This window comes from Lagenorhynchus albirostris, chromosome 10, assembly GCF_949774975.1.
Source record: "Lagenorhynchus albirostris chromosome 10, mLagAlb1.1, whole genome shotgun sequence".
NCBI classification, from domain to species: Eukaryota; Metazoa; Chordata; class Mammalia; order Artiodactyla; family Delphinidae; genus Lagenorhynchus; species Lagenorhynchus albirostris.
Window position 1 is genome coordinate 90,410,727 of NC_083104.1, and position 20,321 is coordinate 90,431,047.

Consider the following 20,321-nt stretch of genomic DNA (forward strand, 5'->3'; position numbering starts at 1 on the left):
GGAGTGGGGAGGATAAGTAGGCGGGCTTTTTAACCCATCCTAAGTCTGGTTTCTCTCACGCTCCTTTCAAGGTCAGGGTACCTGTGTTCGGTTCCACATCACTGAGGCTCTCGAGTGGCCGAGCTTATTCCTACACGGCCCTTTGTCATAATGTCTGAGGAAAATGTCATTCTGAAAAGCAAAGAGAGGTTTCGGTAAACACGCACTTTTGAGTTGAGAAATGGATACGAACCCCATCAGATCACCTCACTGGAAGCAAAGGCTCTTTCTGGTGATATTAACGACAGCCTGTGGAAACTCCAAGCTGACAATCCTTAGACAGTATCTTAGTAATTTTACAACTCATCGAGTGAAAACAGATGATAGTTCTTGAGACTCCATAGATTCTAAACAAGATTAATGACCAGACCAATTACCTTTGAAAGGTAGCTCTAGCAGAGGTGCAGTATGGAATGAGAGGACCACGAATGAGGCAGCTAAAAGGCTTCGTAGTCAACCAGCTGAGATAAAATGCCAGTGGCTGAGATGGAGAAGAGGTAAATACAGTCATGAAGAATTAAGAAGGTAACTAACTAGACGGGGAAACAGGGAGAAGAAATCACAGATGAGGGAGAAGCACCGCATAGAAGGCTTTATTGAGGGAAGTGACAACATAGAGATGCATTTTATTGGGAAGATGATGACCACAGTTTGGACGTGTTGAACTTGAGAGATACTTGAGACATTTAAGCACTACTGTTCAAAAGACAGCTGATTACATAGATCTGGATTTTGGGAAAAAGACTTGGGAAGCAACGTCCTCGGGCTGAAGAAACCACAGAAGTAGATGAGATTACCCAGACAGAGGGTGCAGACTGAGAAGTGAAGAGGTTACTGAACACAAACATTTAAGAGAGGGCCAAGGAAAAACCTGGAAAGGAAACTGAGCAGTGGCCAGAAACAAAGAAGGGAATTCAGAAGAGATGGTATCACTGGAGCAGAGGTGGTTGAGATGTGAAAGGCAGCGGAGAATCCAGGTAAGATGAGGAATAAAGTATGCACTGGATTTTACCCAAAAGGAATCTCCCACAGCCTTGGAAGAATGCAGTCAGGGTGTGTCTAAGTGGCAATCTGAGTCACTGCAGTGACTGGAGTGTCAATGGCTAGAGGCGATTATGCTTATTTGAGTCTTGGCTTCTAAAGGAAGGAGAGAAATAGAATGGCAGTAAGGAAAAGATGTAGGCTTGAGAAAAGCGTTACTCGTTTTTAAATGGGATACAGTTGAATGTGTGGGTAGGTTAGAGAGTAGAGAATGGAAGCTGAAGTCACAGGAGAGAGAAGATATAAATGAAGGGGACAAGTCTCTGAGGTTCCCAAAGCAGAGGACGAGGACTCTCTCATCCTCTGAAACAGCAGAGATGAGAATCAAGGCAGAAACAAACCCAACTCCCCACAGCAAAACTCAAAATCACTCTTTCTGGTGTCTGTCTCAGGCTTGGCTTTTGGATAACCACCCTTCTTCTCCTAGACCCATGCTCTAAAACTTTCCTATAAACAAAGATCAACCCCACCATCTGACGTGGAACACTTGTCTACAGGAAAACATCATTATCCACAAGCCAATGCCCCCTGGCTAAAACTGAGAAAAAGGAAACCTCAAAACACAATGACCAGAAGAAGATGCTGTGTATCTAGCAATTTCACATCTGTAGCGTTTTACTCGCGTACCAGAACAGCACAAGTGACGGAGCACTGTGTTCTTTGCAACGCCGCACCCAAAACCTATTTCAGCCAAAGGAAGGCGCGATCTAGCACACGTATTTATTCCCTTACTCTCTCGCCTCCTAAAGAGAACCTCATGGGCCCAGCCTCCTAGTGGATATGAATCCAATTACTGCTTTGGTTAAACCTGAAGGAAATCAGAAAAGATTTCTTTCATTTATAAAGCATGAGGGGTGTACCATCGTGAGTCATACCCTCAACCAGAGGATCGTTCATTTGGAATTAGGAGAGGTCTCAAATATCAAACATAATTGTAATGCAAGGCGTTATAATAAATAGGATTTTTTCTAAAGAATGAAAACATGTCTTTCAATCTGACCTGCTGGGCTTCTAGAGTCTAAAATGTCAACTTTCTCCTCCCCAGTGCCTACCTCTTCCTGAAATCCTGACATCAAGCTGATTAAGATTCTTACTCATAGATGTCAGCCTAAACAACTTATCTAATTTTCAGTTAAAAATCAGGCATGTGGTGGCCAGCATGCATGCCATGTTAACTGCACTCACTCACTGAGTGTGTATAATACTAAAGCACTACACAAATGGCCTGTGAAATTAAAGCAAACTAAGCAATTAAAATGAAAAGCTGAGACAAGAACGGCCACCCATCCAACCATGACTGAGGGCTTACACCGATATGAACACATCTTATGGGTCCAAATTGTCAAAATAGGGAATATCTATAAGCAACTTATGCCACCCCAAACTGTAAAACACTAGAATTGAAAAAACTCTCTCCAATCCTTCACATCAACTGTGAGGTTACCATTAGCCTCAGCACTGGACTGAATGGAGCTGTACCTGAATTTGAGAAGACACACTTCATGCATGGCGGGGGAAAAGAATTAGACGAGACCCCTTTATGTGGGAAGGGAACTCTGAGAAAGCAGTAACTAATGATCCTGCCTTCACGCCAATGAATGAGATAGTAATTAAGAGATGCCATTTATTTGAATGGCTTTTTCCCTTAAATTCAAAAAGAAAAAAAACCAATCTAATCGTGGTAGGCAGAATAACTGCTCCTCTAGAGATGCCGATGGCCTATTCCCCATAACTTGTGAATATGTTACCTTACATGGCAGAAGGGATTTTGCAAGTGTGATTAAAGACCCTGAGATGGGGGAGATTATCCTGCATTATCCAGATGGGCCCAACCTAATCACACGCATCCTTAAAAGCAGACAAGTTTTCCCAGCCTGTCGGAGGGAATCACTCTGGGAGTTAAGACCGTGGAAGAAGGGTCAGAGAGATGTGATGATGCTGCCTTTGAAGATGGAAAAAGGAGCCATAAGCCAACGAATGCAGGCAGCCTCTAGAAGCTAAAATAGGCAAAGAAATGGATCCTCTCCTAGAGCCACCAGAAAGAATGCAGTCCTGCGGACACCTTGATTTTAATCCAGTGAGATCCATATCAGACTTCCAATGGACAGAACTAATGACAGTTAATTTGTGTTGCTTTAAGCCACGAGTCTGTGGTAGTTGGTTACAAAAGCAATATAAAACTACTACACTAATAGTCCTTTACATAATAAAATGAGACCGTGCCCCCAAAGCAGGAAATGTCCCTAAAACAAAAGCTTGCCTTTAAAGTTAAGGTGAAACACCTAAGGCAATCAAAGAGAGGTATCTACAGTAGCAGGCTCAGGATGTCTCATTAAGAAAAATAAACTTCTTTGGTGAACAAGAACAGGCTCAATATTTCAAAAGGAAAGCCCATCAGATACCGGCTGTCGCACAGATACGGGATAGAGAAGGACCACACGGGGAGACTCTTCCAGGTGGGACTTACGTCCAAGTTCTGGAGGCAGTACCAGCAAAACGTGTGCTTGCAGTTCTTACACATCATCTGAGCACAGCCTTCGTTGCGTTCAATATAAACCCGGCACACTGGGCATTGCTTAATGGGGGCTTCTGCCTCCGTCACGAAGAGGGCCCTAGAAACAAAATGAATGAGAAATTATAGGGGAGGGATGGAGAATGCTGCCTGGGTTTTTAAAAAGCAAGGACCGCAAGGTGTGCACTAACCAGAGCTATGGGAAAAGTGGGCTGAATATAATTAATTAATCAGCTAAATATGCTCTTCTAGACTCAACTTTATGGTCATCAACTGAACTCCCAGGGCTCCTATTGGGTAGGGAGTGAACTCTCTTCTATCTGTGCTTGATTCCCCAGCGCAGGAGAAGGGTGTGGGTAACAGTAGGAGAGATGCCGATTATTTGTTGTTCAGTTAACTCAAAACAAAGAAGAACCTTAATTTATTTATCTTTGGCTTTGAGTGAATTACATAATTGTATTTTCCACAGCTGATTGAATTCATTGTTTTGCCAAATTAGTCTTTCATTCTCTGAGCACACCCTGTCTGAATAAAAAGTACAAGAAGTCTGCCACACAAGTGGAAAAAACAGCTCAGGATCCAACGGGGGGTAGAGATCATCTATCTAATGATCTGTGCAAATAAACAAACGGAGGGGATTGGAGGGAGTCAATCATCAATTCTTTCAAATAAATGCCCAATATCATTGAAAAGACCTGCTCCAAATAGATGAATAGGCCAGCAAGGCTCACAGGCTCAAGGGGCGTAGAAAATAAGTAGAACAAGCTGAGGTGGAGGGAGGCCTGGGTGAGCCAGAGCACTGAGGTGCATTTTAGCTACTGTTCATCAAAACCACCACCCAGCACGTGGAAACATCAGTTTCACAAAGTGTGCTCAAACATAGGACTGGATTTGGTGCTCATAATAACCCTACACAGCAGGGGGACAGCCACCGTTTTCATTCCTCCCCTTTGTTTTTTCAAGTAGAGAAATGACTCATAGAGGCTGAATGACTTGCATGAAGTCACAGATACCAAGTGACAATGTCAGAACTCAATCCATCTCTCCTCTAGGATCTTTACATCGTCCTGTGATTCCCCGGGGACCTTGCTGCGTGGCAGTGACAATGTAGCAGGTACTGGCTAAGCGGGCACGTGCCTGCCACGTGTGTTAGCTCTTTTTCTCCTCTTGATGTGTTTGGTCTGCAGTTCAAGCACAGCATCACAGCCAGGTAGCATTTCTGTTCCTGGAGAATGGCCCTCCACACTCCGAGGGTGCTGGGTGATTAAGCCAGCTGGACGGTAACAATGGTATTTCTGATCTTGCTGATGCAAAAAAGCTATAGCCTCAAGCAAAGCAAGGGATCAAACACAAAGGTCTCTCACTCGAGGCCCTGCTGCTGCCATAAAAACCCTCCGTCCTAGAAGGTACAGAGTGCATTGCTTCTCATAACAAAATCTCAACCTCAGCACTGTTTTTTTTCAGAGCACAACGTACTGAAAGATAAGCTCTCTTTCTCTAGTACACGCGAATTTTAGCAGCGTACTACACTGAATGGCTGTTGCTTCTACTGCTGTGTTCCTTTTGATATGATTGGCACACCTCACAAACTGGCAAGTGAGTCAGGGAAGAGAATCATTTCTGCACCTCTTCGCAAGCAGGAAGAATGAGGTGTATCAATTGTAGGTGGTCACGGTACCTAAGCAAACGGCTGTGGACAAAAGTCATGACTTCCTACAGAGAACCAAGGGACCACATGCCCCCTACCTAAAAAGAAATCAAAACTCATATAGACTCTAATGTCAGCCGTATCTGGAAGATTCTCTGGGGGTAAATAACTAAAATCCCTTTAGACATGCTTATTTGGTTATTCTTTGTTAATAACTTACCAATCCTGAGACACGTCTCAGGAAACCTCTGCAGGGAAATAACTTACCTTGAAATTTCATCACAATATAACTCCTTCTCCAAGCAACATATTTCTAAGAACACTAGTGAATAATCCCAAGACGAAGTTTCCTTTCTTACCCGTGCTCTGTTGGCAGGACGCTAGGCTGACTGTCTCTGCAGGAGACCTCTGCGTGCCAAGCATCCTTGCAGCACGAGCAGAACTTCAGGTGGCAAGAAGGGCACTCCACGAGCACGGGCTGTCCTGGCTCACTTGATGCGACGGGGCATACTGTCTGACAGTCTGCGACAGGACACCACGTTCTGTAGGGGTCCAGGTGAACTTCTAAAGCGTAAAGAAAGAAAATGTGGTGGTCTATCTATCTTTCATTCAAGCTTGAGGCTTTGCTTTCTCTCCTACATTTATTCTTTTATAGGTCGACACTTACGGAAGCTTAGTACAACCAATGGCGATGATTTCTACTACTGGTCTTCACAGTGGATCCAGACCTACAAGGTCACCCAGCCCTGCCACACTTCCCAAAGTACGTACTCAATGGAATAGGCCACCATCGCCCTTACGAACAGATAAGGAGGCTTCCTACTAACCAAAATGCACAACTCTTGGAATATTTCTCACCCTTCAGCATTCGAAACAGGCAAAAAGCCCAAGTCCCTTCTACAATTATTCTGGATACCATCTTGGAGAAAAATTGGACATGAAGAACCAACCAAAACAAAAGAAAAGAAGTCCACAAAAGATTTTGTCCTTTCAGGCACTGATAAACAGGTAGTGAGGTTTCTTCTGTTGTTTAGAGAGAAATTAAAGAAGAAGAATCAAATAGTTTTAGGACCAAACAGCGTCTGGTGTGGCTCAGTCAAGAAGTCGGATTAGCCGTCAATCTGGATATTCTGTTGCCCTGCCAATGTGCTGGTGAGGGACGATTTGTAAAAGACACACATGCTCTAAAAACAAAAGGTAGGGGCCTTCACAGGCCATAAAATGATCAGACACCACACTGGCTAGGTCCACGTGGCATGCAGAAAAGAAGATACGGTTTGGGAGATGTGCAACTGTCTTTCTATGCGAGTGTTTACAAATCTTGTTCAGTTTTCCATTTTCTAGTCAATAACAGACTCCGTATTCTTGTCATATAACATAACCTTTAGTGGAAAATATCATGTGGGAAATGATGTTATTTAAGAGGTAGAGTAGCCCTTTTTTCCCTGAACCAACGTATTTTGCAAATTTTAAACTGATGAGATTCTAGTTTCAAATCTCTTAAGGCTTGCGATTCTTGGAAATTTCCATGCAAAAAGCAAAAAAAAAAAAACCCCAAAGAATGGTGCAAAAACAAAATGAAGGTATTAAGTATGAGCTTAATTTTAAAGGTAATAATTTTACAAATTCAGTACCGGGGGAGGGGGGAGAGTCTGAAATCTTCCAGGAAACACTGGTTCCAATAATGTTGCATCTAGAAAATGCAACAATTGGACCTACGCTTATTATAGGTTTTCATTCAAAAAGAGCATCCTTAAACCTATTTTCTTATCTAATAATTCTGGAGGGCAGGATTAGAGAATGATGGGCCAAATATAATCAGAAAAGGGAAGCTTATGATTCACAGGTCCTCAGACTCCGAGAGATGAACCCCTCTAAGATACCGAAAATTTTGGGACAGGATGATTAAAATGTTAAGGAGACACTGACACACATATGCTTCAAGACCCTGACCTTTGATTTCCACACCATTTATGTTTTCTCCCAAACTCTTTAAACTGCTTTGCAAATACTAAGCCCAAAGAAATGAAGTCTGGCATGTAACTTAGCACTAAGGATTCCCACCTTAAATATCTACTTACCATTCTAAATCACAAGTCTTCTAAAAGTTTGATGATAATGGAGGGAAAGGAAAGGAAAGTTAAGAGATATAAAATTTATAGCATCCCTACTGATCACCTTAAAAAGATTCAAGTATGCAACCTGTCTTCATAGCTCTAATCAATTAAAATTATTTGGTGGATGTTCTGACTTGTTCCTACTTGTTTCAGGTATCTGGGTGGCACAACAGAAACAGAAACAATAAATAGGGGAGCAATGAAAGATTCTGATGAACTCCTATTAACAAAAGGGCCTTAGTATGCAGTGCAGCTATGACACACAGTCCAATGCAAACGCTAGGGAAGAGTCGGAGACACAGAAAACAGAGATCGTCTGTAGTTTTCTCCACTATGACAGTACATAAGTGACAATGAAAAGGAGTGTGGAAGGAGAGGCAGAAGCGAGACATTACAGGCTTCTACTCATTTCTTTCATTAGAAGTCCTGTTCTGTAGGAATAACCTATAGAGCTTAACAAACACCAAAAGTGGAGTTACTAGGAGGTGGATGTGACTCAATTCAGAAATGAAATTGGCTACTCCAGCCAATTCTAGTGTTATCTACTCAATATCTATCCTTACCCCTGTCAACCCTCCTTGCTGAGAACTTTTATCTATCTCTATAGAGGTGGAATATTCCAGAGACTTGCTTTCTCCGCCTTCCCTGCAGCTAAGGCTTGGGTATGTGACAAGAGTCCTGCCAACAGGAGGTCCACCAAGGGGCTGCTGGGACAAGATCTCTTCCCTGATACAGGGGGAAGAATCGTCCTTTGGTCTTTCTGCCTTTGAACACAGCCGTTCAAAGCTGACTGAAGGGCTACTTTCAGTCTGGCATATGAACAACAGACTAAAAATAATTTTGGAACTAAGCTGTCCCCTGGAAAATCATTTACTTTTTATAACATTGAAATATATTCAAATTTCCCCTTTGTTTCACCTTCTTTTCCAAATATGCAGTTCTCATTCTGTGCTTTTCCTTCCCCCTAAAAACCCCCTCTCTTCTCTACCAAGTCGTAGCCTATCCATTCCTAAAGGACCTACTTTCACGTGCTTGTCTTAATTTTTGGAGTCACAGAACATGCGTCTTGTTCACTGCTGTTCTCTATTCATTTCGTAAAGATGGTCTTTCTCTCTTCAGACTGTAGGCAAGAGCTATTTCTTACTCTATTTGTGTGCTCCAATATATCTGACACAGTGACGGGATGTTACCTATTGATATAAAGTAGTAATTCCTGGGTTTTTCAAAAGCATAGACAGACTGCTCTGCAAATAACTGATTTATAATACATACAGTAATAATACCATCTAGAACTGCCTTGCACCAAAATTCCCTTCTGGGACTCTCATCAATAGATGTGCACACTAAAATCATCCAATATCAGTCCTGGTGTTGGAAGTATGTGATGATCTATATTAGACCATAGATCTCCACCCACCTCAATCAGGGCTCTCTACATCTGAAAAGATGTCAACTTGGCAAAACATGGACTTTTACATACAGCACTTTCAAAACTAAACCTCTTTTATGAAGTGTCACTTATGAGGGCAATGATGAAAAATGTTTCTAACATTAAAATGAATAAGTATCCCTTCTAGAATCCTACTTTCTCTCTATACCTAACATTCATTCACTTCCTATCTCATCTTAATCCTTGGGTGAGCGATCCACATTCTCTGATTCCCATTCCTATCCCCTCATATCCTCCTTAAGTCTTTAAAACAAAGTTTTTACTCCCAACACATTAAATAAACTGCTCTCTGAAAGGTACAACTGACATCCCTCTAGTCACACCCAACAAATGTTTCTCAATCCATCTTTTATCTGATACTCTTCTTGTAACTCTATCTAAGGCACTGGCCTCTCTGTTTTCTTCCCACAATCTTCCTTTCCCCTTTATCATTAATACTGCTTCCTTTGCTCCAACGATGGATGGTATCTAAGACTTAGTCCTAGATTTTACTTATTTATAGAGCTCACGCCATGACTAAGCCTCAACTCTCATTTTAATTTGGACTATTCCAAATTTCTCCCTCAGGTCTTACTTCTTGTGATGATAAGACTGAAAATTAGACAAATGTCTATTATTCATTGTTCATTCAACAAATGATCAATTTCAGCTACTTACTGGACACCCTGTGTATAGAGGCTTTGCTCCTGAGAAATCTCACAGTATGAGAAGGGAGAGAGATGTTTAAATACAATGTAAAAAGTAATAATAATAAGCTATATAATAACTGACAAAACATCTCACAAGATAACAAAAATAAAACTATTAACAAATATCTGTGAACAGATCTTAGGGGATGGAAGTAAGAAAGTTTTTAAAATACAGAAACATTCTTATATACAGAACGTTTTTTATGCTTTTTTGTCCAAGTATCCACAATTAAAGTTTCCCTTTTTAATCAGCTCTAAAATCAGAAGGTAAAACTAATCCCTCCTAATCACAGTACAAAGCAGGTGACACAGGCTGAGATGAAACACAACGAGATTAAGTTAGAAACAGCTAAAGCATCACATAAACACAGATTAAAAAAAAAAAAAGAAATACCTGGAATAGCAATTCTGTAGGCAGCCAGAGTTTACAAGGTGTAAAAGTGAAAGAAGAGTCTCTTTCCAGATATTAGAATAAAGATTCTGCACTTAGAGGAAACACTGAGCAAGGATACTGGCAGTCACCTCCAGAAGTGGGTTCTTGCCAGTTCACAAGAACCCACTGCATCTCTTTCCAACTCCATGTTCAGCGACATCACATTGGCTGCTGGAAATCAGCCACAGTGGAAGTATTTACACCACAGAAATTGGTAAGCACTATAAATCAAAGCCTTCCCCACCCCCCTAAAATCTGTTTACAATACATCATTGAAAGCAAGCCAAACTGAGAGCGAACATAAATATATAAAACCAACTCCAGCACAGACAAGTATGGAGCACCGTGTGGGAACGTGAAGGACAGAACTCACACAGCACAAAAAGAAGTCAAAACTATAATAGAAGGGATGGTTCTTTCAAACAGATTTGCTGATCAACTCTTCCCACTTCCTGAACATCCTATATACAGACAGGTATTTATCCCGGAAGTCACATTCACAAATGTCTACATCTTCTTCTAAAGAGTACTTAGTATTTGGTTATATATTCTAGTTTACTATTCATTAACTGCTTCTTGCATATCCGTCTGGGTTCTTCAACTCCAAGGAGAGCTACCCTAGAGGACAGGCTTAGGTTCCACTTAGAAACACAGCACACCACAAGGAGGTGTTTCTGGGTCTCCCTAGCAGGCTTCCAAGCCCCCCTCACTAGGCCAATCAGTACCATCAGATGGGATGCATTCACTATATTCCCCTCCATCCCAGCGGATCAAAAAATGTCCTTTTATAAATGTAGGGGGCTCGGGGAGAAAAGGAAGACCAGATATCTACTAATTTAAACCAATGACTTCTCTCAAACGGGAGAAGCCTCCCTTTTAAATAATTTCAATAAAAAGAAAGTCCTGCTAGTTAGAATCACATGATTAAAGCCTGGAGAAACATCTATCCATACAGGAGGTACCCACAGTAGCAATACAGTATCTTTTGTTTATGGAACGTTTGTTTTGGGGCACAGATTTTTTTTTTTTACACAGGTACTTGAGCGTGTCCTACAACTTTTAAATACTGCTCTGCTTATGTAAAAGATACTTGCCGAAAAAGGTGTGTCATTATTGCCTTCTTGATAAACCATTAAAGGCAGAGTAAATGACTATCCTGGTGAGTAGGAGGGTTGGGGATGGGGTGGGGGCAATCTAGCCAAATTCATTAAAGTCCTCTCAGTTTATATTTCTATGTTAAAGTAAGGAGCAAACTAAGTTAGCAAGGAGTTAGGGAATGAGTATTCAAAGGAGTAGTGACTCAATTTCTCTTACTGGATGTACAGACGGGACCGCAGAGATTTCTCCCTTATAGTCAAACAGCCACACGCTGCAGAAATTCATGATGGACATTTCTGAATGAGAAGAAAAGGTACATTGGTGTTTCTGGGCCTGAAGACACGAAGAATACTTAATGTGTTTTTCTCTCTGCCTTCTCTATTTTTGATTCATGACAGAGACGGCTCAGCTCAAATGCACACTTTCTACTCTTTCAACTGGGTGACTACAGTATTAATTTGGTTAGAATTGGGAAAGATAAGCCTTTGGGACTGTTAACATTTGTAAGAACCAGATGATACTGAGCAAACATCACTTCTGTTTTTGAGGGTTTTTTATAGCTGTGCAATTTTAAAAATCACATTTAAGTCTATAAGTGAGAACCGTGAATACGTAGCCAACCTACACATGGTTTTTGGTCTGAAAGATTTCCAACTTTTATCCAAATAATGCAAAAGAAGGGATTTACACATGTAATAAGGCAGTCCAGTCTTACACGGAGCTAAGTAAGCAGAGGGGAGCATCACAGGAAATAATCTGGGGATAGTCGTCAAGGGTCTGGTCGCAGATGATGATGATAAGGCCTAAACGTGGTGAGAAGCCACTGGAGGAGAAGGCCATTTGATCAGGGGAGTGCTGTGATATGACTTCCACTTTTAGAAGATTATTCTGGCTACTGTAGGAAAAATAGGTGGTAGCTGAACGAAGTGGCAGCACAGAGATCTAGTAAGAGGCTATTGCAGTCATCTAACCCCAGATGATACACGTTAGAAGTGGAAGTACTAAAAATGTGGAGCATAGTTTGAAGGTGAAACTGTCAAGATTTCCTGGTAGAGATGCAGTTGGATGTAGTCACCCAGTTGACAGCTACTGACCTAGACACGTACCTGGAACATAGTATTCATTGAGTAAATGAGTGAAGCAATGTAAGAAATAGTATCTGTAGGGCTTCCCTGGTGGCGCAGTGGTCGAGAGTCCGCCTGCCGATGCAGCGGACGCGGGTTCGTGCCCCGGTCCGGGAAGATCCCACATACCGCGGAGCGGCTGGGCCCGTGAGCCATGGCCGCTGAGCCTGCGTGTCCGGAGCCTGTGCTCCGCAGTGGGAGAGGCCACAACAGTGAGAGGCCCGCGTACCGCAAAACAAAACAAAAAAAAGTATCTGTAGATCAATTCCCTATGGTAATAAAAGATAATGAAAGCATCTATGGCAAGGTTCTATATTGTTCAGCCCTGCGTCTAGATATTTTCAGAGAACAGACACAGCTCTTCAGAGAGATATTTGTATAGGGCATCTTGGAGTCTCTTGGAGAAGAGCTTCCCACAACAGAACAGGGATCTAGACATACAATTCTGGCCAGGTTACACTGAAAAGGGATCTGAATACAATATGGCACCTGTCCTTCACATTATCCTTCAGCCTGGCTCCCAGAAAAGCAGCTACAAGTAAAAGTCGAAAGAAGCTAAAAGAGTTGTCTTGCTTTTTTTTAATTATTAACATTCCAATGTGCCATTAAGAGCACCATTTTGCTTCATATACCTTAGGTAACAGAGTATACCACAAGCGGGGCCTAGAAGCCAGAGTGGTAGAAAAGGTGAAAAAAGCTGAAGAGCCATCAGAAATTGGCAGCCCCGGCAGCTAACAGGACTTCCCAGAAGCCAAGCCAAAAAGGAACATATTAATGGATACCAGGTGGTAGCCAAATCGCTATCCCACGAACAAGAGCTGTCTTCTCCTCCACACCCATCATCTGAGAGGAGTTTGAAGGGAAGGAGAGCCCCCGGGTTGAACGGAGGACTTTCTGAAACACTTTTTATTACTATTACTGTGAATTCAAGTCTACCTCCTGGCTTTGGGCTCAGGAAACACAGTTATTATGTAGATAAACAAAATGCACATTATTCAAAACATTTAAGGTTCAGTTTCTTCCTCCTCCCAATTTCTATTCCAAAGATGGAAAAAAAAAAAAAAAAGAACTGATGCATATTCAAATAATTTCTTCTGTATCAGCAGTGATGAAAACTTTCTGCAGCTTTGAGATGGGGCAAAGCTCAGAAATCTAGAAAAAGAGAACAGTACCCTCAACACTTTAATATGGACATGATTGAAAAGTGATTAATTGTAACATACTTACATCTGAGACAGACGAAGTCACAGACTTGAACTGGAATTTACTTATGAAAATTAGAATTGATTACTGAAGAAAAGCCCCACTATTTGATCTTCAGATTCTGCTTCTTCATGTAAATTACATAAGGCAGGAAACGCTATTTAAAACTATTTTCTACTTCTATACTCTGACAATTATTAGGACATAGACACATTCCAAGAAAATAAAACTGTCATGAAACCTACAGACCACGTCTGACCCCAATAACTGTTTTCAGCTTTCAAAAACTAAACTCCAGACCCTTGGTTTTCCCACCTGGAACTAGATATGTGAAGCTTACTTTTTATTCGGCTAGATATTTTCTCAGCTAACACAAGTTGTTTTTCTGCCATCTTCTACCATTGTGAGGCTGTACCAAAAAAGACATCGGAGGCACGTTTATTATTGTGGGAAATGCCATGCACTCAAGCTAATTTAATTATCGGCTGACCTAAATCAAACTGTTTTAACTTTTACAACCCACTGCATTTTTAATTATGCCAAAATTAATTTGCTTTCTACTATCTCAAAGAACAAAGGTCTTCTGCAGATAGTTAAAATGCAATTAAACTAAACTGATTGGAATTAACATCTGCTACAGTAAATACCCAAACAGAGGTGGCCATCAGCAGAGGGGTTGCTCTCAAGATAGTTGATGAGAACCACAGCATTTCAAACTTGGAAACAACTTTTGAGGTTATCTAGTCTAACACTGTTATATTGAGACCAACAGAAGTTAGGAGTCTGCATAACACATGGTTAGTGAGTATGTGACGGGATCAGGCCTTTTTACTCCTAGAACACCATTATTTATGTAAAAACACAATCATGTTATTAAATAGATTTCAATCCCCCCCATCACCATGGGAATCTTTTCTCTTTGAAGCAGCAACTCTGAATGCTCCATCTCAGCAAGTCACAATCTCCTTGGAGGTGTTCAGAGAAGGCGGATTGACACTTTGAGTAAGAATATACTGTATGAAGGAAACTGATATGATAGGTGGGGTAAGGAATTTGCCTTGATTATCAAATTTCTATACAACTCTCTAGAATCTAGGACAAGAAGGAAGGAAACACACTGAAAAAGATCTGAATTAAGATGAAAAGAAAACAGAGTGATATTATTGTGCACTCACTCCAAGACATGATCTGGGTTCTGGAAGATTCTTTCTTAGTTTAGTTTAGAAAACTGGGAACAAGATTTGGGGGTGGTAGTGATGAATAACAAGAAGAATAACAATAATGGCATAATAATTCATTGAGTGCACTCTGTGACATACACAATATTAACTCATTTATTCTCTACAGCAGCTCTGGGACCATCATTCCATTACTATCCCCATTTTATAGATGAGGAGATGGACTTGCAGAGAGGAAGAGGAAAACACTTATGAACACTGTGCCTCTTATTCAGGTCCCTTTAGAAATCTCACCCAACTTGCTAATAAATGTCTTTTCTTGCAGACACTTCAGTTTTTCAGAGGAGAGCTGTAACATCTAGAGGGTGCTGTGTTAGGTTTAAAACTGATCAACAAAATGAACGGGATGGTAAAGTTGAAGAAGTGTGAAGCCAAGGAGAAAGTGTTACCACCTGAAAGCACAGAATAGCTTGGGAAGGAAACCCTAGAATTAGTCATACATTTACCACAAAACACCAGAAAATCAGGCTTAAAAAGAAAACACACACACACAGATGATAAGAATGAGCTTGTGATCAGAAACTATGAAAAGGAAGGTGACTAATGAGAGATGGGAGGTGTTAAAAAATAAAACTGAACTCATGATAAAGTCATTTAGTATCACCCAGTCTTAAAAAGTAAAAACACTAAAAGAAACCAAATAGCTACACAGGAGCTCTGGTGAGATAAGACCTTAATAATTAGATAGAATGATGGAGTGGGAGTATCTCACCAAGGGCAAATGCAAGAGCAAGATGAAATTTGAAGAGCCGTCTCATAAATGTTAAGGCTCAAAATGAAAGGAGGCTTTTGTAGGGACTTCCCTGGTGGCGCAGTGGTTAAGAATCTGCCTGCCAATGCAGGGGACATGGGTTCGATCCCTGGTCCAGGAAGATCCCACATGCCACAGAGCAACTAAGCCCGTGTGCCACAACTACTGAGCCCACGTGCCACAACTACTGAGCCCACGCACCTAGAGCTCGTGCTCCACAACAAGAGAAGCCACTGCAGTGAGAAGCCCACGCACCAGAACCAAGAGTAGCCCCCCTTGCCCACACACAGCAGCGAAGACCCAACGCAGCCAAAATTAATTAATTATTTTTTTCTAAAAAAAAGACAGCAGGCTTTTTGTGAAAAATGCTGAGAACAAAAGAGCTTTCAAAGAAAAATGGAACCATAGCTTGAAGCCACATCTGGAATTGCACCTGGCACACACAGATACTCAGTACATAAATAAGTACATATTGAATACATGAATGAATACAGTAGGATTAACGGATGATAACAGGAAAATAAAGCCCTATTGTATTCACTTTTTTTATGAAGGAGAACAATAATGGCATTTAAACCATTTGTAAGAGTCTCTAGCCACTTGGTAACTATACAAATATCCAAGAACAGACACATTCACTCACCAAGGAACTGAAGCAACTTGCAGTTACAGTAAATAAAAAGGATCACGAAAATTAGAAAAAAACTCTTAAGGACTAGAGATGCATAATCTTAACCCAACTTTCCAAAAAACTAATTTGAAAAAGTAGGTTCTGGAAACAAGAGACAAACAAAATTCTAGCCTTAATAATCAGACATGTGCTTTGAGAACCAGAAGAGAGTAAAGCAATAATCACTAACACATGCCAAACTCAGTATTCCCTTTTCTTTGTTAATACTGGAAGAGAGACACAGAAAACCCACAAACACAGCAGTAGCCAATGGAAAAATCACAGATGGATGAAAAGTGGATTCACAGAATCCACAGAATCAATGCCAAGTTGACACTTCTCTGCTTTGTGTAAACAGAGTGGTGATTTGGGACCATTTCTGTTCAAAAGATTTTCCCCACAAAGATGCAGATGAAAACAAAGACACAGAAGACAAGCTAATCATATATGTAACATAATGTAGAAGAAAACTAAAACACTGGATGACAAACTAAAAAAGAACTTGGTAGGCAATAAGAATTGGACAAAACTAATGATAATTTTTCTTACTAAGATATAGAGCTGCCACTAATCTGATTCTACATTTTTTTCAGAGTAAAAACAATCTCTCCAATTCTATCTGAGTCCAGCCAATGAGTTTTAGTTTCCACCAGTTAGTCATTTAACCCATTCATAATATTAGTATTTAATACATCTCAAGATCCCCTCTTAAAGAGTTCCACATAAAATATGTTCATGACATAGACCTCAAAGTCACCTAGCTGGTAAGTGTTGAGTTAGAGGTGAATGCGAAGTCTATTATGTAAAACGGAGGTATACAATTTAGATAAAGATTATTCCTATGAAGTAAACTGCATTTACTTAATTCTTACTTGGAATTAAGAATTATTCTTACTTGGAATGTTATTAAACTTATTCTTACTTGGAATGTCTATTTTCTAATAATAATTATTTATAATGGATGCTGAGGAAGAATTACATGAGTACAAATTGCCTTCCAAAATCACCTAAGATCAAAACGCCTCTGGGTCTCAGTTTCCTTTTTTATAAAATGAGGAAGTTGAACCAAATCATCATCAGATTTAACAAATTTCCAAATTTAAAATACTTCCATACGGGACTACCTTGGTGGTGCAGTGGTTAAGAATCTGCCTGCCAATGCAGGGGACACGGGTTCGAGCCCTGGTCCAGGAAGATCCCACAGGCCACGGGGCAACTAAGCCCATGTGCTCTAGAGCCTGCGAGCCACAGGGACTGAGCCCGCGCACCACAACTACTGATGCCCGTGCGCTCTAGGGCCCACGTGCCGTGCCTAGAGCACGCGTGCTGCAACTACTGAAGCCTGCACGCCTAGAGCCCGTGCTCTGCAACAAGAGAAGCCACCGCAACGAGAAGCCTGTGCACCACAACAAAGAGTAGCCTCCACTCGCTGCAACTAGAGAAAGCACACATGCAGCAACAAAGAACCAATGCAGCCAAAAAATTCTTTTTAAATAAAAAATAAATTAAAAAACACTTCCATCCTTTACAATAGTATAAATGTCTAATTAAATTACAGAGTTTTACAGTTTGGCAGTTCCTCAAAAACTAAACATACAATTGCCATATGACCCAGCAATTCCACTGCTAGCTACGTACCCAAAAGAATTGAAAGTAGGGATTGTACCCCGATGTTCACTGTAGCATTATTTGCAAAAACCAAAAGGTGGAAACAAGCCAGGTGTCCATCAACAGATGAATGGATAAACAAAATGCGGTATATGTACACAATGGAATATTACTTAGCCATAAAAAGAAGTTCTGATACATGCTACAACGTGGACGAACCTTCAAAACATCATACTAAGTGAAATAAGCCAGACACAAAAGGAAAATACTGTATGATTCCACTATGAAATGTCTAGACTGCAAATTCACAGGACAGAAAGTAGATTAGAGCTTATCAGGGGCTGGGAGAAGAGGGGAATGGAAAATTATTGTTTAATTGTTATAGGGTTTCTGCTTGGGGTGATAAAAGTTTAGCAAGTGGATGGTGGTGATGGCTGCACAACATTGTGAATGTTCTTAATGCCATTGAATTGTACACCTAAGATGGTGAAGTGGTAAATTTTATGTTGTATTTATTTTACAATAAAAAATTATAGAATTCAAAAAATTTTATAGATGAGGAAGCTTGGACACACCTATGTGGTCCTAAGCAAGTCTCAATCTCTCCAATTTTCAGTTTCTTCATCTATAAAATATGAATAATAAAATCAGTTGTCAATTCATGGCATCTGTATGGGGCATCTGCCTAGAACTTGCGAGAAAAAATAAATTCCATGTATGAGTAAAACTATTTGATCTATAATGCATCAGAGATATGGAAGACCACCTATAAAAAAAGACTGACTCCAAAACCTGCTTAACTTGTAACCAGACTGAAAATATTATCACATCTAATGAAGAAATAAGACAGTCAGAAGCAGGGCTGAAAACAAGAACCTCGAAAAGTCCAAGTCACAAGGCAAAGTGTGGTAGCATCTATCCAAGCACTATCCGGGGCAGAGTAAGAGTCCTGGCCAATAATCTTCCATGTGCACCTTGCATAGGACAAGGCTATTCCTATTGTAAAGATGGATAGGGCACTTACCTGCATATTACTAAGCGAAAGAAGCCAATCTGAGAAGGCTACATACTGTTTGACTGCAATTATATAACATTCTGGAAAGGGCAAAATTATGAAGACAGTAAAAAGATCAGTGGTTGCCAGGGGTTAAGGGGGAGGAAGGGACAAACAGGCAGAGCACAGAGGATTTTTCAGGGCAGTGAAACTACTCTGTATGATACTGCATTGGTAGATACATATCATCATAAATTTTTCCAAACTCACAGAATGTACAATACCAAAAAAATGGATGTGGCCAATTAATTTCAAGTGTTCTAATCCCATTGACAACAAGACAATCATAACATCTATTTCAATATGAGGATATCTCCTAGAGAATGTTATGACTGTCTCATCTTAGAAAAAAGGGAATAGAAGCAGAACAGTGAATATACTTTAAGTTATTAGCATTTTTATTACCAACAACCTAATATTTTGAACACTGAGACACAGGAAGTACTCAAGAAAGTGTTTTATATGTATTAATTCATTTAATCCTCCTCTGAACCGCGTGGTATAGGGACTATTAATATCCACATTTTACAGGTTAAACACTGAGGTACAGAAATTAAGGTCACACAGCTAGTAAGGGGCGGAGCCTGCATCCCTACACAGGCGCTCAGTCACTATTTTTAGAATACACTAAAAATTCATACTCATCAGTGAGAACCAACTCACAGAAAGTTTTAATTCCTAATACTATTAGAATCTGCCTAATTAATTGCAAAAGACATTTTATTTAATAAAATGTTTGTAAACAATGAGGAATAAGGCCTGCTACTGACAAGAAGGGGCAATGGGTGGGTGGGGAGGAGGTCGATGGTCTGGAGGAGAGATGCATCTGGGGCAAGGGAACCCTATAAACGGGCTGAGCCCTGGTTACTGAGTGGGACTGGTGAGACTGACAGGTCTCACCATTTAAGAAGTCTGAAAATCCAGCCTAACTCCTTTGACTTTCTCCAGGTAAGAGCCCTCACATCATGGCACTGCTACCAGCCACATCCATCCATGGGGTTAATGCCTAGGTTCCAGCAGCAATTTATTTTTATAATGGAGGATATTGGGATAAAGTGGGAAAATGGCAGGGCAGATGTCTGATACCATTCATCAGCATCTGATGTTATAATGCTCAACCTAATCAGCCCACGTGGATGGATTAGGGAGGGTCAATATAAACTACCCCATCATTAATTCCTCTAGTTAGCTCAGAATCTACATAGGACAGTGTAGATGGCATATCAGGCTATGTCTTCATCCATTAAACCTAAAATTCATTTGACTCTTCTGGTTCTGATTCTATGTTCCACAACATCCTTTTTGCAGCTTCCTATAGGGCAAAAATGTAATTCAAGTAATGCAGTCCAAGAATTTTTAAATAAACTCCATATATCAGTCTTATAAATTTAGTTAAATGATATACCCATGAGAGATGAATCTGTTTTTGGCTTGCTGAAAAAAATAAGCCTGTGAGACTGAACCAAACTTTGGTCAAAGGTAGTGAATGCCATCCTGCGATTCTCCTGCGAATATTCCTATTCTTACCCCCTTTATGCTCCACATGCTCTTTTTTATTTTTTCATGTAAGAATTATCTGTCAGGGTAATTGCAAAAATTAAATGAGATAAATTGTTTACCAAATTTACTGGCACATTAAAAAAAAA

At 40.5% G+C, this 20,321-nt stretch overlaps 1 protein-coding gene across 10 annotated transcripts in view; it reads right to left on the minus strand.

Annotated features, from left to right (window-relative positions):
* Positions 1–20,321, minus strand: part of RNF144B (ring finger protein 144B) — a 255,843-nt gene that overhangs the window by 168,952 nt on the left and 66,570 nt on the right. For all 10 annotated transcript variants that reach the window (XR_009543046.1, XR_009543045.1, XR_009543043.1 and 7 more), the window contains exons 5-7: positions 5,600–5,804; positions 3,548–3,692; positions 82–171 (exon numbers count right to left, since the gene is read on the minus strand). Coding sequence is in view for 6 of the 10 variants with exons in the window: in XM_060163605.1 (XP_060019588.1) it covers positions 82–171; positions 3,548–3,692; positions 5,600–5,804 (440 nt within the window). In the remaining 4 variants the exon portion in view is untranslated. The remainder of the gene's footprint in view (positions 1–81; positions 172–3,547; positions 3,693–5,599; positions 5,805–20,321) is intronic.